The 17,674-nt window shown below is 39.0% G+C and overlaps 1 protein-coding gene across 2 annotated transcripts in view; it reads right to left on the minus strand.

The window, feature by feature from the left end:
• Nucleotides 1–5,169: 5,169 nt before the first annotated feature.
• Nucleotides 5,170–17,674, minus strand: part of HPSE2 (heparanase 2 (inactive)) — a 2,071,112-nt gene continuing 2,058,607 nt past the window's right edge. For both annotated transcript variants that reach the window (XM_069239663.1, XM_069239662.1), the window contains one exon: nt 5,170–7,266. In XM_069239663.1, the coding sequence (XP_069095764.1) occupies nt 7,101–7,266 (166 nt within the window). In that variant the 3' untranslated portion in view covers nt 5,170–7,100. The remainder of the gene's footprint in view (nt 7,267–17,674) is intronic.

Raw genomic sequence — 17,674 nt, forward strand, 5'->3', positions numbered from 1 at the left:
CCAAACCCACTTGAGTTTTAATTAAAAGTACTTCAATTTGTTTAAATTCATTATTGTTCTCTACACCAGTACTTCAATATTTTGCATAGTGGTTGTTCATTCTTTGATGGCATCTTTCTTTCCTCCTCCTTCGTTTAATTTTTCTTTTATATTTCTCTGAATTTGTTATATGACAATAATAGAATTTGAAAAATGTACATTTGTTCCTAATGCTCTTGTAAGTTTGATCTTGTACTTTAATGTTATTATTGTTCATGTCACTAGGTATTCTACTTCTGTTTGTGATGTGATAGCAACATGGTGACTTCTTAAAATTCATAATAAAAATGTGCCATACTGAAACAAATGCTCATCAATCATTAATAATGTTGTCCTCACTGATAACTATTAAAACAAAGCCACTTCTTCAATATCCATTTTGACCGAAGGGGTGTAAAAATGTGAGAGTTTGCCTCAGATTTTTTAATTCTGAGCCCAATTTCAACATTATCTTGTCTATTGACAAGACCTGTAATTTACAGCACTATGGAAAGTCAAATTTGTGGGAGCAAGTGTAATGTGAAATAAACATTCTACTGTAATTTAGAATGCCTTAATTTTACTCCCATCTGCACACTAATCCCACTCTTGACATTTTCTTTACTTGAACATGTCCTTTTGAAACTCACTTTGCATGCATGGATGTGGTATTAGAATATTGTTTCCAGAATATGGCCTTTGTTAATATTGTGATGGATTTAATATGGAAAATCTGCACCCAATTTGTCAGTACTTTTGTCAATTATACTTAGGGTACAATATTTATCTTGGATGATATTTCTGTATTTGTTATTCTGATATACAATCACATCCAAATCTCACTTCAAAGTACAGTGACATTTACATCAACACTGGAATGGCCAGTGGCATTCTGCTTATAATCTAACATCAGGAAATCACTATAAAGTAACACTTTAATGCGCAACATGTAACCAATTCCACATTCATAAATATATCACCTAGAAGTGTCAACAGTGCCAGAGTTTCTGGGTGATGGGAATTAAGATTCATAACAAAAGAAAACCTTTAATACAGATTTCTAAACATAACCTCAATCATTGCACTGAAACCTATACAACACTGCATGTAACATGTGTAAGAAAGGCTGAAATGGGAGCAGTGACTAAGTGGAATAATGTGTTAATCTTTCCGGAATAGGTGCTATTGGCACTTCTAGCACAAATTCGATTTGCTGCTGGCAGGAAAATATACTAGGAATTTTCTGAATACCCTATTTTCAGCACAAACACTGCTTCCAGAATCACATTGCCTAGAACATATTAGTGGTGAAACAATGAATGGTTGTCAGGGCATTTTAGAACTAGATACTAGAAATCAAATGCCCCCTAAATGGAGAAAAAATGATTTGCCCTTTGGCCAACATTACCCTCACTAAAACAATATATAATGTTCCCTGAAAGGTAGAAAGAGGTGTGTTTGAAAACTTTGTTGCCCAACTATCTTGGATGTAACTATTTTTTAAATTGAACCATGAATTTTTGTATAGGAATTCAGATTCATGCATTCTGAAATTGTTCCTTTCTTTTTCTCATTTAATCAAGGATTGAAGGAAATAAAAAAAGTCCTCAGAATGTCCTCTTACAAGAAGACCTGCAGATATTTACCATACTGCAAATAATACTATTAGAGGCCAAAGATATAAATAGCTCCCAGGATATGGTATTGGGTCTATTACCAGCCTGTCTCATCCAGGGCCTGAAAATAACATGATCACATCACCCTCATGCTGATGGAACTCCAGTGGCTCCCTTTGCTGGCCAGGAACATCTTCAAAACCAGCTGCATCATTTAAAAAGCCATCACAACTAGCACCCCTGCTGATCTTGAAGGCAAGATCACCATCTCTGGTGCTTTTCAGCACAGCAGCAGCCAGGACAACATCAAACTGCTGACTAAGAAGTGTAAAAAGAAATAAGACAATCCTTATTTTCCATCTATCCACCCAGGATCTGAAACAACATCTCCATATCCATCTGGACCTCCACACCACTGCTACAATTTAGGAAAGAGTTGGAAAGCACCTCTCTACAGAACACTGAATCACAATGCAATAACAGCCCCCAAACCCGCTATCTCTCCTATCCTGCATAGGTTTTATGCTTGTCTTTGAACCTCTACAGTGCCCTACTGCCTCTTGCCTAGGTTCACACTACATAAATATCATATACATAAATACCTTCATACTTATGTACATATATACATACGTATACTAGAGGTACACTAAAAGTCATTATTTTAATGCCATGCTCGAAAAGGTAAAGGTAAAACAAGCTTTGAGTCATAGAATAGAAGTCCAGGATATGCTATTTGAGAATACTCAGTTATGTCAAGATGTCATTTCAGAATTAATTCATAAATAATTAATGTAGGAACAGAACAGGATGATTCTTAGATCTACTCATTGCCTCAATCCTGCAAGTTACAATTACTGCCCATTAGATAAGCTCCTTCCCAAGAACAGTGTTTTTGAAGGCTTTCAGGTTAAAGGGGAAATCCTATCAACTTCTGCTTCAAGAGGCGTATTTTTCTGTGTGGTGCTCCACCTTGTCTACCTGGCCATTCTTCAGAATATACCCAGCCAGTTTTTTCTTGATAAATCTTTGCCTAGAAATTCGTTGTTTTCATGTTTTGCTTTTTCACTGAAAATAACACTTTGCTTTGAATGGGTTATCTGCAAATTACATATTGGGCTTAGCAGCATTATTGTTTTATGAAGGGTTGTGCCTGGCTTGGTAGAGGTGCATCACCACTGCTTTTTATGCCTCAACTTAACAGAAATAGCACATATACACTCTGTAAATTGGAAGAAAGAGGGATCCTGTATCACATGAATCCTTTCTTTGATCCTTCAATCAAAAATAATGTAGGGGGTGGGACGTAGGCCCCTCCCCTCGCAGCCCCGGGAACCAACAATTCCCCTGGGCTTTTTTAAGTTGGGGGGCTCGAAGCCCCTGCTCGAGGAGCCAATGATGGCCCTGGGGACTGCCACCACCCCAGGGCCAGCTCCTGCTATGTCCCGGGTGCCCACCACCAGGACATAGCAGTTTGTTCTGACTTGGCAAGAGCTTTTACAGCTCCCGCCAAGTCAGAGCAAGCACTTCACTTTCTGAAAGTGAGAGCTTTCACATAAAGGGATATAAGAGAGAGATTGTTATTGCAAAGGTCTCTCCATACAATTACTTCAAAGAGTCTCACTAGCAAGATGTTTGGTACAAATGTTATAGTTACATTTGGATGCAGAACAGGGTCACTTATGGCCTAATGGTCAAGGTCTTGTGCTGTTACTCCGTAGGGTGAAGGTTCAAATCCTTGTATCACTTGACAGTGTGTCTGTTTATTTCCTAGTGTTTTCACTGTTAAACATTCCTAGTAAGTAACATTGAAGTATTTTCCCCTTCAAAATCTGTGGGTTGAATGTCCTGGTTAACTCTTGACACTGCACAGTAAGGAGTCATCTCTGGCCTAGTGGTTAGGGTCTCAGACATGTAGGTTAAGGGTTCTAGTCTAGGTCAGTCTGTGGTCACTCCCTGCTTTAATTTATTTTCAACTATAAATATTTTAGTTACATACTGAAAGCGGATCTCACTCTTTTTAATTGACAAAACATTTTTCTTTTCAATTTGTCTAGAAATATCTCATTCAAAGTATATTGTTCATCAAAGCCTAAATCACTCTCTCAGTCTCTCAATCTCTCACTTTTCTCTCTCTCTCTCCCAGGGTTGGACACAGGACTGGCCTCAGGCCATGCCCTGCAGCTAACCCCACCGCGCAAAGTTGGATGGCCATGGGGGTTGGCCACAGGGCCTGGCTGCAGTTGCTGGATTAACGTATAGCAATGAAAATAACTATGCATTTAAAAAAATAGAAAGTCACTGAAAAAACCCAAAGTTGCAGGGATGTTATAGTTAGGCTCACATTTTAAACGTACAAAACCATAGAAATTCACCTGTTATAGTTATCTCAAGAAACTATCACACACGCCCTAAGGTAACTATAAATTGCGCCCTCGCTATGCACTGCTAATTACCCCACAATTTACAGCATTCATGGCCTCTTTGATGATATTATTGATATTATCAATGTAATATTTGCAGTAAAATAGTTGACAAAAAACTTTGCACTTCGGGGGCACTAGTTATAGTTACTTTAGGGCACAAGTTATAGTTACCCGAGACAACTCTAACTATAAGCATATCTATGGTTTTATACGTTTAGAATGTGAGCCTAACTATAATGTCCCCGTGCCCTTTGTTTTTTTAAGTGAATGTATATATATATATATATATATACACACACACACACACAAAGTGGGTGGAAATTGGAGGAGTGTAATAAGCAGCACCAAAGAAAAAACAAATTATTATGATTATAGATTCAGTTGTTTAGAGCAAGGAGCAACAAACAGAGCACCATAAAATTACAGTGGAGCCAATTTATTAGCCAGAAAGGCTGTTGAGGCAAGCTGAGATTCATGACCCTACATGAACTCAAAAACGCAGTTTGTGTTTTGAAATCGAGGAGATGATGAGGAGTTCTCTTGAAGTTCATTTTCATTTTTGTAAAAGAAAAAATGATCTTGTATTTAAAAAGATAGAAAAGGCATAATTTTAGGTATTCCACAAAGTCGCAGTTTCCCTCCTAAATAACATTTTCTGTGCCTAAAGAAGACCTGGTTTGTGATATTTGCTCTTTAAAAGTATTCTGACAGAGCTAGGAATAAACATTTTAAACTTCTCATTTACAAAAGTACACTAATTTAAAAAGTGATGAAAATGGAATGTGAGTTTAGTAATTTCAGTTCTGGGTTTATGTTGGTAATGCTTCCAGCTAAGGTAACAAACAATTGCAAAGCCAATTGAGCAAAACTTTAGCAAAATTTGGCAAAAAATAAGTGTATTAAATCCATCATTTGCTGAAATATTTGAATGCAAAATGCATTCTTGTGTCAGTTTTTGAATCGACGATGCAGCGATGTTAAACAAAAAAAGCGAACAACAGGTGCTCGTGTTCGCTTGGTTTTGTGCATTATCATTTAATTTTCACAGCAAGTAGCACATTAACTGTTCGTTTTTACTGCAAATGGCACTTAATTAAGTGCTCTAATGGCGTAATTTCAGGCACTTTGCCTCACAAGTGTTAACATGAAATTCCTAAAGTTAAGCCAATTATGCTGGTGTCATTAAAATTTCACCCAGGCTTACCGCAAACCTGCCAAATGTGTAAATGTAGGCTTTTGTCAGCTAAATAATGAAATATTTGAAAGTTATAATTTTATTGACATTGTATAGACTGAACATCAACAGAATTGCATACACACACACACAGACAAGAGTGTGATTGACTGGATACATAATGGGTAACTATGTAAAAATAGTCTAAAATTACCATTGACAAGTTTTATTAATAATATTGTATACCGCAGGGCCTAATGAACAGTGGTTTGTAACTGTCACTATATTTCTGAAATAGCAATACAAGGACCTTATCACAGTTACCTATTTTGCATTTTTTATATGACATGTTTATTTTGGGATTGTCAGCTTGAAAAGGGTGTTTTCTCAAAGTTCAGCTAACAACGGCACTGATTGGAATTAGAACCTTTAGGTTTTGTTTATCTTTCATGAATACATTATTAGTTAAACAATTGGCAATACAAAAGGATTCAGGATTTATGCAATCCTGTGGGTACAGCATTTACCGCATAATTATGGATTTATCTAATTTGTTACATAACATCATATAATTTGCATGATTTTAAATATTTTAGCTCAAATGGATAAAAATAATACTGCCAGAGAGTGTCCCACTAAATTTGCAATTTTTTCACATAATTCAGACAAAGCTGAAACATGATTTGTTTATCCATGCTTCATAATTACCAATGCAAAAAAAATTAATGCAGAAATGCGCTGATCAGTTTTACAAATATTAATACACTACACCTGTACTCTACTGCGCTTTCAATCATTTTATCTCGACAACAGAAACACTGACAAAAGTATTTTATGATGTTTGACGTTTCTGGCCTGATCAACCAGCAGTGAATAATTCTGCTCTTCTAGTAATTAACTGTGTTATTCAATTCCCAATTGCTTCCATTACACTTTTCCGCTGCATGTAGATGCACAATAATACAACCAAACATTACAAGCAAAATAAATAACCCCTGCTAGTGGTCTATTCTGTAGTCACAGAGCACAACAGATAATAAATACAAGCTTGAATTCACTCATTTTCTTCAACCTCTATTGTTTTCTTAATAAAACATGTCTCTGCTCATCACCAGTGCTGCATCGTATTTAATCAAAAGAAATATGATGACTTGGTGTTTATTTTAAAAGACTCAATTTTTAACTCGGCTGCGTTACAACAAATCTAATGTCTCAGTGTATATTACACCCCTCCCGATCTAAAGCACTTTCCATGAAATTTTACAGAAGTCTCAACAACTAGTTGTAGAAGGCCTACAGTTCTCATGTAGCAAAATACAATCCCTCATTACAGTTCAGTAAGCACAAAACGTTTTAAAGTATTTTCTGAAGCAGATTAGATGCTTCTAGGGTATATCTTTTAAATTCTACCCTATGATTTACATTTTTGCCGTGGTTTAATAGAAATTACCCTAGATACACAGATTCTTGTATTTTGTTTTTACACCGCACCACTCCGTGTAATGTAGATAAAGTAAATTGTTTCAGCATCTTTCCTACTAAACAGCAACATTACAATCAGATTGCTATAAATAAATGAACATATGTAAGTGAAAATCTGAAGAAAGGGTGTTATTTTCTCAGTATTGCTTTTCCGTTTTCTCTCTTTTAGAAGCGGGTCTCTAAACTTTAATGGCATTTAGCCAATCAGAGTTTGCTTAGAAAAGTTAGACTAGATTGCCATCAGTTGCTTAGGGATTCCGTTAAGGTTTTGGGACAACCATGATGATGTAAATAACGATATGATGGGGAAATATGATTTAGAAGGAGTGACGTTTTGAAGTATGCTTGGAAGGTTCTTGACGATGATATTCTGGTTCTGGCATGGTGTCATCGATATCGGCATGCTAAAGCATTGACGTTCTTGATCACATAAAATCCAATAGTTAGTGGAGGGATGACCAATGTCCGGCCAGGTCGAAGTGCCCGTGGTTTAAGCTCTGGGAGAGTTCCATCATCTACCATCTCTAGGAGATGTCCATTTAGCTGTACAGACCTAATCAAGAAAAATACAAAAAGCTACAGTTACACATACTCTTGCAATAATGTTTTACTTTACAAAGAAGAATTTGTATACATTATACAAATGTACTGTTAATCTTTGGGAAATTGTTTTTGAATATTTTGTTAGTTTTGAATCCACTCCCCCAAAAAGGACATGAAAATAAGAAATACAATATCATACATATACGTTGGTAAAAACGGATCAATTAAAAATGAAGAATTAATACAATTCTAAAAAAAAATTACATTATTGAAAACACCATTTACATTTCGTGATAGTAGGTGGACACAAAATAAAAATGTAATGTTTGCTGGGAGTCAGAGACCATAGTCCTTAAATATCTCCTAATTTACATCGACAATTTAGTTTAAGAGCAGGTCAGGAAAACACTACATGGTGAACTTTTCAACGCCTCCATAGCATAAAGTGCAGGGAGATACTTATAATTTTATGAAATCTGTGACACAAGTCTCAACAGCAGGCACTCAAACCGATTATCTTTCTCGCATAGTTATCTTACAATGCTCCAAACTAATGTTGCAAATGCTTTTCGAGCCAAAGTAAACATTATTTGCTACCACTCACCTTGGAGGTACCAAGGTTTTTTTCAAAACATATCTGGCTGCCATTAAGAGAAAGAAAGAAAAATGGCAAATGCCCCATATAATCTATATTATTACATTCATGCCACTGGTTCCAGAATAAAGCCTTGCAATATCTACTGTGGTAGATTTTTTTTTATTCCCGGCATGCATAGCCGTTCTCTTTTTGGCTCCAGTTACTCCCCGAGTTTTAATATATGAAGTTAGTCAAGATCTTTTGTTTTAAAAAAATATATATATTTATTATATACAAATACATACATTTACATATATATGCAGGGGTTTTCAGTCAGCCCTCTTCCTCTGTTGATACGTTTTGTTGTCCTTCACATTTTGCTTCCACCTACCTCTGCATACAGTAAAGGGCAATAGGTCAGCTCACTTTAGCAGTAGCTCTAGTCACTACGGGCATAATTAGGAGCCCCTAGACCCACCGGAGTGTCACGTTTAGTGATGGTCCGGAGGCGCTATGCCCTGTAGCGAATTTACACGGTGTCTTTAAGCCACTTTTTGTGGCTTAACACCATCTTGTAAATATGGCCCCTTCACACGGAGCCCTTTGCATAGAAGGAATGTGCAATGGGTGCTGCTGTGGGCGTGCCACAGCAACACCCATTGTATTTTGAAGCTGCCTTAGATTTACGAGATCTCGTAAACCCGAGGCAGCATCAAAATCTAACGCCACCCCAGGGGTGGTGTAAGCAAGGCACAACCAGGAGGAATACTTTTATTCCTCCTCATTTTTTGCTTTTTCTAAGCCTGCGGCATTCTGTAACATGCATAGAAAGAGTAAAATGCCAGACATGATTGTTTATGTGCGGGAAGGGACACCTTCCCACACATAAACCATCATACCCCTCAACATAGACATCCTTGCACGATGGTGCAAAGATGCCTACGCTTGTGCAGGCAGCTTAATTTAGAGACAGCGCATGGGAGAACACAGGGGTGCGCCATATTCAATTAAATACAGGGTATCCCTTCATTGTGAAAAGGACTGAGTGTGGCGCTGCCAATAATGGCACAGTGTAGTGCTCCATCATTTTCTTTCAAATATGGGCCTACGAGTGATTGCATTATTTTATTATTGCACTTGTGCAAATCCACCAAAAAAGTAGGCCCATTTAAGCCTTTCACGTTTTGCTTCCACACAAAACTGCATAAAGTATGGTGTAGTAGGGCAGTTCACTTCAAACAGTAGCTCTAGTCTTTACAACTGATGGCATTTTATTCTTTCACATGTGCACATACACCAAAAAAAGTAGGCCCCCCCCCCAGTGACAGAGTTACCATGCTACTCTTTAAGTCGTTTTGTGGTACGTGCACAGCATCTGTGCTGCTCAGCATATAACGAGACTGATGAGCAATGTAATGGCTGAACCCTGCAATCGTATATGCGTCACTGTTGCAGAAGAGAAGGCTTTTTCTCAGGCTTCTATTTTAGGGTTTCAAAATGCAGAAGCTGTGTATCCCTCTTGCCTCAATGTTCACTCCTTACAGCTCATTGCAGAGAGAGGGCTCGGTGTTGACAGCCGGCCAGAAGAAGGAGATGACACTCCCAGATTTCGTTATGTAACTAAATTATATGTGGAGATATTTTGAAGCAAAGCGGCCCAGTGGTTAACTTAATGACTAATACAAATATGTCCAGATTTTGTACCAAAGTGCAATCTTCTGAGATCAATAAAATTCAGACGTGTACAATTATCGGTAGTATGTATCTAAAGTATGACTATACATTAAAACCGACACAGTATTTATCGCCTTGTATGAACTAAAAACCTTGTATACTCAGTGAGCCTGGCTACTTCAGTACAGTTTTTATTGCTGTATAACTATATCTATTATAACCTAACAATACATATTTTTATAGTACACATGGCCGTGCTCAATCACTAGTGTGGCCATTATACTGTAGAGGATGGTACACTTGTATTATCCACTTAACTACTGAACCTCTCTGCGCAATTACATAGTTACATTTGGCCGTGTGTCGAGCGCATTCTGGGTTCCTTACTTGATAAAGTTAAAGGTAAATTATTTCAGTAAATGCATTCATCGTCTTTAGCTTCTTTGCACACATTGGGATTTCATATTACATAAAATGAAGATAGCAATACATATACTCTCTATCCATATTTAGCACGACTGCTTAAAGAATTGTGCCTGCCGAAGCTGATTGTTGTTAAACATCTGTGCATGCTTAGGGGGCAGATACACATACTTTGTATCTGTGCCTGTTACCGGTGTGTTTGAGACAAGCAGGGATGGTTAAATGAGTGCAAGGTCTAGTGTGTGTGCACTCAATGACAACGTATGGTTGGCCTCAATGATATTTACTAAGCACTTGCTCCCCTTACAGAAACAGCAGGGTTCCGGAGGATTTCCTACAGAAAGATTCCATTTCAGCAAATAATAGACTGTCAAGCCACTTCACCTAAGTGAACAGTACTCAGGGGAATGCCAAATAATCAATCCTTTCTTGCACCATTCATAGTAAGTAAGTAAAAGTTTTTATTTAATGATTAATACAGATGAATTTCATGGCACCTGAAGGAAAGTGGATTATTGATTAAGAATAGATGGAAGCCCTACTCAAGCAACAACCGCAATTCTTGTCAGGGTGAACCACAAAAGTCATTAAAATTAACCTGTGCCTAACCCTTGGTAGCTTGGCACAAACGTAGCCAAGCTTAATGTAGAGCCAATGTGTAACACATTTATGCAGCAGACAAACAGTAATAAAGTAAACACACAACACAAGAAAGCTCTCAAACCATTTTAGTACGAATAGAGTACATTTTGATAAATAAAATGATACCTGAACATCAAAAATCAATCAGTAGAACGGTTAGCTTGAATTTTAATGTTTTGAGCAAAAATAACTCCAAGAAGCATAAATCTACAACTGTGGGTATTTCGGCATGCTGGACCAGAAAAGTCACAAGCTCAGGCCAACTGGGTTTGAAGTGCAGGCTGGATATAGGCCCAAGTTCGGCACACTGGCAGTTGAACCTTATGTCTTTGATGCAAGGTCTGTGCAGCATTGTTTTGGCTTGCTCTGTGTTTGTTCTGATAAAGCTTTTAGCTGTACAGTGAGGCTTTATGGGGATTTGGGACTCTGAGCATTCGATCCAGTGAAGCGTCTGAGTGGCTGTGCATGGCTCTGCAAGGCTTCTTGGGGCTTGCGTCACTTTGTTCAAAATCTAATGGAATCTTCAGTTAGACAAGAAGGAGTGCTTTCTGATGCCGGCCAAGGGTCCTGGCAGGAAGGGGGCACCTCTTGGGGATCAAAACTCACTCCAGCAGAGGCCAGCAGTAAGGTCCAGACAGGTCCAGTTGATACTAGTCAGCTGGGCAGTTGCAGGGCCGGCCTCTAGAAGCTCTAACAGTAGGTGACCCTTGGAGTCACTCTGGGTAGCCTGGGATCAAAGCAATCAGATCAAATCTTCCTTCTTCAGACAGTAAGAGAGTACTTTAATAAGCAAGGCTGTCTTTCTTCTGAATCTTCCAAAGGTGCAGGAGTGTTCTGATGAGCGATTTTGAAGGTCCCATTTTTATATCTGATACCAGCCTTTGTGTGAGAGAATTAACAGACCTACCCCCAAACTGGTTCAGATCAGTTCTATCCCTTCCCCTGGATATGGCTCCACAGTTTCAGGGGTGAGAAAAGGCAGGCAGACCTGTTGTTAGGATCCTTTATGTGTGATGTAGGCATGGTCCTTTGAAATTAAATCTGGGCAGGGTACATCTCTTTCCTATCCATCCTGCCCGGAAAGCTCTCTCACAGCAGCACCCAGGTTTCATTGTTCACTACTGCCTGGGCCTAATACACGTTGTTGAAGGGGGAGCCATTAACAGGCCTAGGTAGTTGGAAACTCCTAGAGGTCTCTGAAACACTGAGCAGGAAAATACCAACATTCTTAAAGTGGTATTTTCAAAATTGTAATCTAAATCTGACTTTTCCAATAAAGGAGTTTTTAACTTACAATTCATTTGTGTAAAAATGATTTATCTATTTGCTTCCAATGCGAAGCAGCACTTATTGATTGAAATAAGGTAACCCTATGTTAGCCTATGGAAGAGACATGCCTTACCACAGTGGAAGATGACTTTAAAAGTTTTTCACTGCCAGGACATGTAAAATGTGTCCACATGTCCTACCTTTTAAATACTGTGCACTCTGCCCTGTAAGCCACTAGTGCCTACATTAGGGGTGACCTATGAGTTTTAAAAAGGAAGATTTAGACCTGACAGAAGTATTTTGACAGGTTGAATTGGCAGTTTTAAAACTGTACTACAGGCTACCGTGTCAGGCTGGAGACATGTTTTAAAGTGCTAGTTAACTGGGTGGCACAATGAAAGTTGCCGGCCCACTGGCAGCAATTAATTTTCAGGCCCTGTGTACATGTGGTACCACACACAAGGGATTTAAATGTGAATAAAATATGGCAATCAGATGTAAAGCAACAGTACCATGTTTTTAAGAAGAAAGCACTTTAGCACTAGTTAGTGGTAAAGTGCACCGAGTCCTAATGCCAACAAAAACAAAATTCAGAAAACAGGAGGAGTGAAGGCAAATATTTTGGGGATGACCCTACAGAGAGAGCAAGGTCTAACAGCTAGCCTCATCTAAAGGACACTCTTCACCCTTTTTTTCAAACTTTGCTTGGTATTTTTCAAATGAAGTACAACTCTTGGAAAGGAGTAGTATCTTCTGTTGCAGGATACATGCAAAAGTTCCAACATTTCAGCTGGTTCCCAATCAATGTTACAGTTGTATCGTGACCCTTCTGGGTTTACTGATGGCATCCAGTATATTCAGTAAATACATCTGCATTTGAATAGTCGTGCAACAATGACCCCATTTCAGTTATCAGTCATTCGCTATCATCCTTAATATTACCATGCAGGCCATTAACACAACTAAAGGGAACATTTAACAATGCCCCGGAGGTACAATTCTGTGCTGTAGTGCAGATGAGGTATTCAAAACTAGCCGGGCTATCTGAGTTGGAAGATCAGTATCCTTACTGTTACCCCTCCTCCTCTCAAGTAGTGGAGTAGAGTTCCCCCTGACTGGCTATAGACATTGTCTAGGGTTTAAGAGTTGAGGCAGTATAGATGTAGTGGCATCAAAGCAGTGGTCCCTGCCCTCAGGACACTTCTCACCTTTAAAAAGAGAAACGGCAAGCCCACCAAATGGCAGTGCTGAGGAAGGCTAACAGCAGCTTTATTCAGCAAAATGGCCCTGTCAGGGACCCTGCTGAGTCCTGGACAAGGCTAAATAGAGGAAGTATTTACCCATTGCAGGGACAAGGGAATTCATGAGGGAGGGATCAGCATATGCAAGAGCTTGGAAGAAGAGCAGCCCAGAAGATCAGTGCTGGAGCAAGTTGGAACAGAATGTGATCGGGAAAGACACATAAAATGAGAAAGCCCTCTAGAGAGCAAATTAGGAAGACAATGCAAATACAAAAGAACAAGAACAAACAAAAGGAAAATGCAATGTAGGAGAATGTTAAACTAATTATTATAAATGATATTTTATATGCTCCTTGAAAAATGATCTCTCTGTGAGGTAATACTATCTTACAATAAGGCAAGAAATAATAAATCTCGCAAAGACTTTGTCGACACCCTGCAGCTCTTATGGATGGCGAATCTCTGTGCCAGTGGCTCCAAACCTCAGACTCGCACCATAAATAATTATCAACCGGCGCGAGGGAAAACAGGGCCGGAATCAAAGAAAAAGAACTGAACTGGAATAGAAGTAAGCCCACCGGGCTAGGAACACTGGAATCAAGACTGGGAAATCTGAACATTAACAAGGACAGCTCAGAAATATGCAGTCATATCTGGGAACACTGGAAAGCAAAGCGTGGAGGCTGCATAATAGAATGTACAGATCATGAAGTGTAACTGCAGAATAAGGAGCAATGGCAGCAGCAGGGTGAAGGAAGGAGAGGCAGAAATAACAAGAAACAGAAGAAGGTAAAAGTAGCCAAAACAGGAAAATAGTAACAAGTAATGAAGGAAACCAATGCACACAGAATCAAAGAAGAAACCTGGAAGCAGAGCAGCAGGAATGTGCCAGAGCACAAGGAGCCTCAGACGTAAGGACTACAACGTGCCACTGCATTATGAGATCATATGGTAGAAATATCTGGAAGCTCAGGGGAGGAGCACAGTGCAGGGAGAGAGTCAATTGTGAGTAATTACCAGCGTATGAGGAATCAGGGGAAAACAAGGAAGGAAAGGCAGAAAGCAAAGGAAGGGAATAAGAGGAAAGCCAAAAGCAGAGTGCAAAGGACTGTCTAGAATACATTTATGAAATGGTCAAAATTACTGTGGGGTCTAGGATTCAAGATGCAGAACAAAGCTACAAAAAGTGGCGTTACACCTGCTTGTAAATATGGAGCAGAGGTTAGTGCGTCTGGAGTGTCACGTAAAGTGACGCTCCAGTGGCGCTTGGGGCTTTTAAATATGCCCCATTGTGAGCAATATATTGAGTTTCCACTTAGCAATGGAGGCATTAGCCACTGCATCATTTGATAAAGGGTGTACCCTACCACTTAAGCATTATTCGCAAAATGGATTTACAAAAATTGAAAGTTGAAGCCGTAATTGTCTAAATATGTACTATGGGGACCTTCTAAAAAAAAAAAAAAAGAAAATAAAAATTATTGCTTCACGAAAAATATGTGTTAACTTATCGTGAACATCAACATCATTGGAAGAACGCATATTTATTTTGAAAGTATTGGCTTAGTAGGTCTTAGTATGCCACAAGGAGATCTTGTAATGGCACATTAAGTGCTACTGCTTCACTGTAAAACAACGTAAGCTTCAGTTCACTCCAAAAATGACCAAACATGTCAATAGGTTCCAGGTGTGAACTTTGTCAAATCCATGAGCATTTAAGATACACTCCAAATTCTCTCAAAGAAATTAACCAACATAGAAGCACGAAGCAAACATTACTTTAGGAAGAATGAGAAAATATACTGAATAGACTGAGCAAAGCTAAAGTCTTGAGGGTGCACTAGTGAGTGCACAATACAGGAGGGCTGCAGGCTCTTCAAAAATTTCCCATAAGACCTCCACAGGGCAACATCATGGGCATGATTTCCAAACTGCTGCACCTTTTCTGTGTGCACCGATAAACAATAACACACTGTAACCTGTGCAAACAGGGGGCGCTGCTAGTAAATGCTCACAACTGGTCAGGACCTGACACAGGCCTTAAAACAGGAGCACAGAGAATCACAGTGAAGGTTGGGGGTACACAGCTAGACAAGACCTGGTTGGGTGCTCTAGGCCAGGGGTTCTTAACATTTTGACAGTTGTGGTCCCCAACTCAATCATTACTTGAATCCAGGGGTACCCACTGAATACTTTTTGGAAGCTGGGGGCCTATGCAATACCAATGATTTGAACTTGAAACAATACGCATAAAATACAACAAAAATAAACACCAAACAAATGCCCAAATATTGGGATATTTAGTTTAATTCACAATCAGATTTGGAAAGGTTGCAACATTGTCAGTTTTACTTCTTTTTTTGTGTACACATTATTAACTTTAATGTATTATTTTTCATTTTTTATTATTATGTCCTCATTATCACCTCTGATGAGCATGCTTTGTGTATCTGACTGCCCCTTGCACTCTCTGTCGGGCTCAAATTCAGTTACATATTTGCACTACGGCTCTATCTCTTAGTCTCCCATGCCATCTGACTGACTTAAGAGGTATAATAATTGGACAGAGCCTCACCTTATCCTGTTTTCAGAGAATTCCAGAACCATTCTTCCTCTTTTTTAATCATGTTCTTCTTATCCAGCTTCATAAAATATCTTACCGATTTCCACTACTCACACCAGGTCGGGGCTGGTGATTGGCACCATTTCTTACATGCTTCTCCCCTCACCAGCAGTATCAGGTAAAAAATCAAGTCAGATTGTTTTGCTGAGATAAACACCTCCCCAACCTACTATTGTAGTGAACCGAAAATAATCATGCTAGAGCATACCTCCACAGTTTCCCCCAGAACATCTAAGATTGTCTTACCCACGTTTAGCCAGTAACCCCCTCAAACTGAGTAACTAGTAAACTTATGGACGTTATCTGCATCTCAGGCTTCATACCTTCTACACCTGAGTTCCTCATACTCTCTTATCTTAGCAAGTTCTGTGGGGGGTAAAGAAGAGGTTTCTTCTCAGTACAGCCGACTTAACTTCAGAATAAAGCATATTCATTGATTCTTGACATAATTCTTCTACCTCATGCTCAGTAAGTATCCGTCCCATACTAGATGTGGAATTTCCATGCTTTCTTCAGCTGTCTTCAGGAAGTGCTAGTATCAGTATGATACTGCCTTCTTCCTCGCATTAGGTTCCTCAAGTCCCATTTCCACTGTGCTTGTCTCATAGTCAGTGCACTCCTGCGATCCAATCTATGAAGTCATCTGACAGTACTTGAATATTGATAAAGTCCCATTTGCTATCCACTTCCAAGTGTCCCAGGACAATCCCCTACCTCCTTTCACCACCTGCCCTCATTTGCTTATACCACTGTCTCTCAGAAGTAGTGCCAAATGGCCTATCATGCACTCCGGAGTCCCAGGAGAATCCCACAATGGTGACAATTTACTATAGTACAGAGTCCCAATAAATGTCCTGATCCCATGCTATATACTTTGGCTGCTGACTGCAGACACTTTAACTGCACGTTCTCAAAATATTTAAGTGGACCAGATTTATAACAAAAAAGCCTTCCTCTGTTAAGTCTGCTAACATAGCCCTGTACATGACCCCTAGCAATGACTCATCAAGCTGAAAATCCCCAACTGTACAGCTGAATGTCAGGGAGTCTTAAGCTCCCCTTTTCTACCCTCTTCCTCAGCTTTTTCCAGGATAATCTTATACCCCTACCTTCCCATATAAAATATGTGATTTTCCTCTTTATTTTAGTAAGATCTTTCTTATTGAAATTTTGTGGGATATTATTGACCAGGTAAGTGAATCTAGGTAGAAAATATTTTTTTTCTAGATTTCTCGGACCATCTAAGGTTAGAAGCAAATTCTGCCATAATTTCTTTATTTTGTCCACCTTGTTGCTGACCCTATCCAGATTTAATTTTGGGATCTTTTCTAGATTTTGCACTATTTTTATTCTGAGGTGTCTTACTTCACCCCTATTTTCCGTATCCTCTACGTTTTGATTCCATGTCATGACCACTGTTTTGTCTCATTTACTTTATAACCTGAGAAGTCCCCAAAACACCTCACCTCTGATGTTAATTGTGGCATTGCGCTCGTTATAATGGAGGTATAAATCATTAAGTTACCAGCATACAGCGCTATTTTCCTTGAGAGTACAACTTTTGTGAAAGGATTAATTTCCCAGTTTATTCTTAAAATTTGGGCCTAAGGTTCAATGTATAGATCAAACAGAATGGGGAAAGGGGGGACACTTGCCTGGTCCCCCTTTCTATCCTCACTGGTGCAGTGAGATTATCATTGACTAACACCTGGGTACTTGGGGAACAGTAAACCTGGCTCAATACACCGGAGTACAGGTCCCCTATACAAAAGCACTTTAATGTAATCATTAGGTATTTCCAATTAACATGATCAAACAGTTTTGCTGTGCCTAATGCTATAATAGCCAATGGAGCCTCTAAAGCTATTGCTAGAGAAATTGAACCTATTAATCTGTGTCAGCTCTCTCTGATGTCTCCCAAGCAGGAACCCCTTCTGATCTTCATATATCAGACTGCCAACTATGATAC

This window comes from Pleurodeles waltl, chromosome 6 (genome assembly GCF_031143425.1).
Source record: "Pleurodeles waltl isolate 20211129_DDA chromosome 6, aPleWal1.hap1.20221129, whole genome shotgun sequence".
Taxonomy (NCBI): Eukaryota; Metazoa; Chordata; class Amphibia; order Caudata; family Salamandridae; genus Pleurodeles; species Pleurodeles waltl.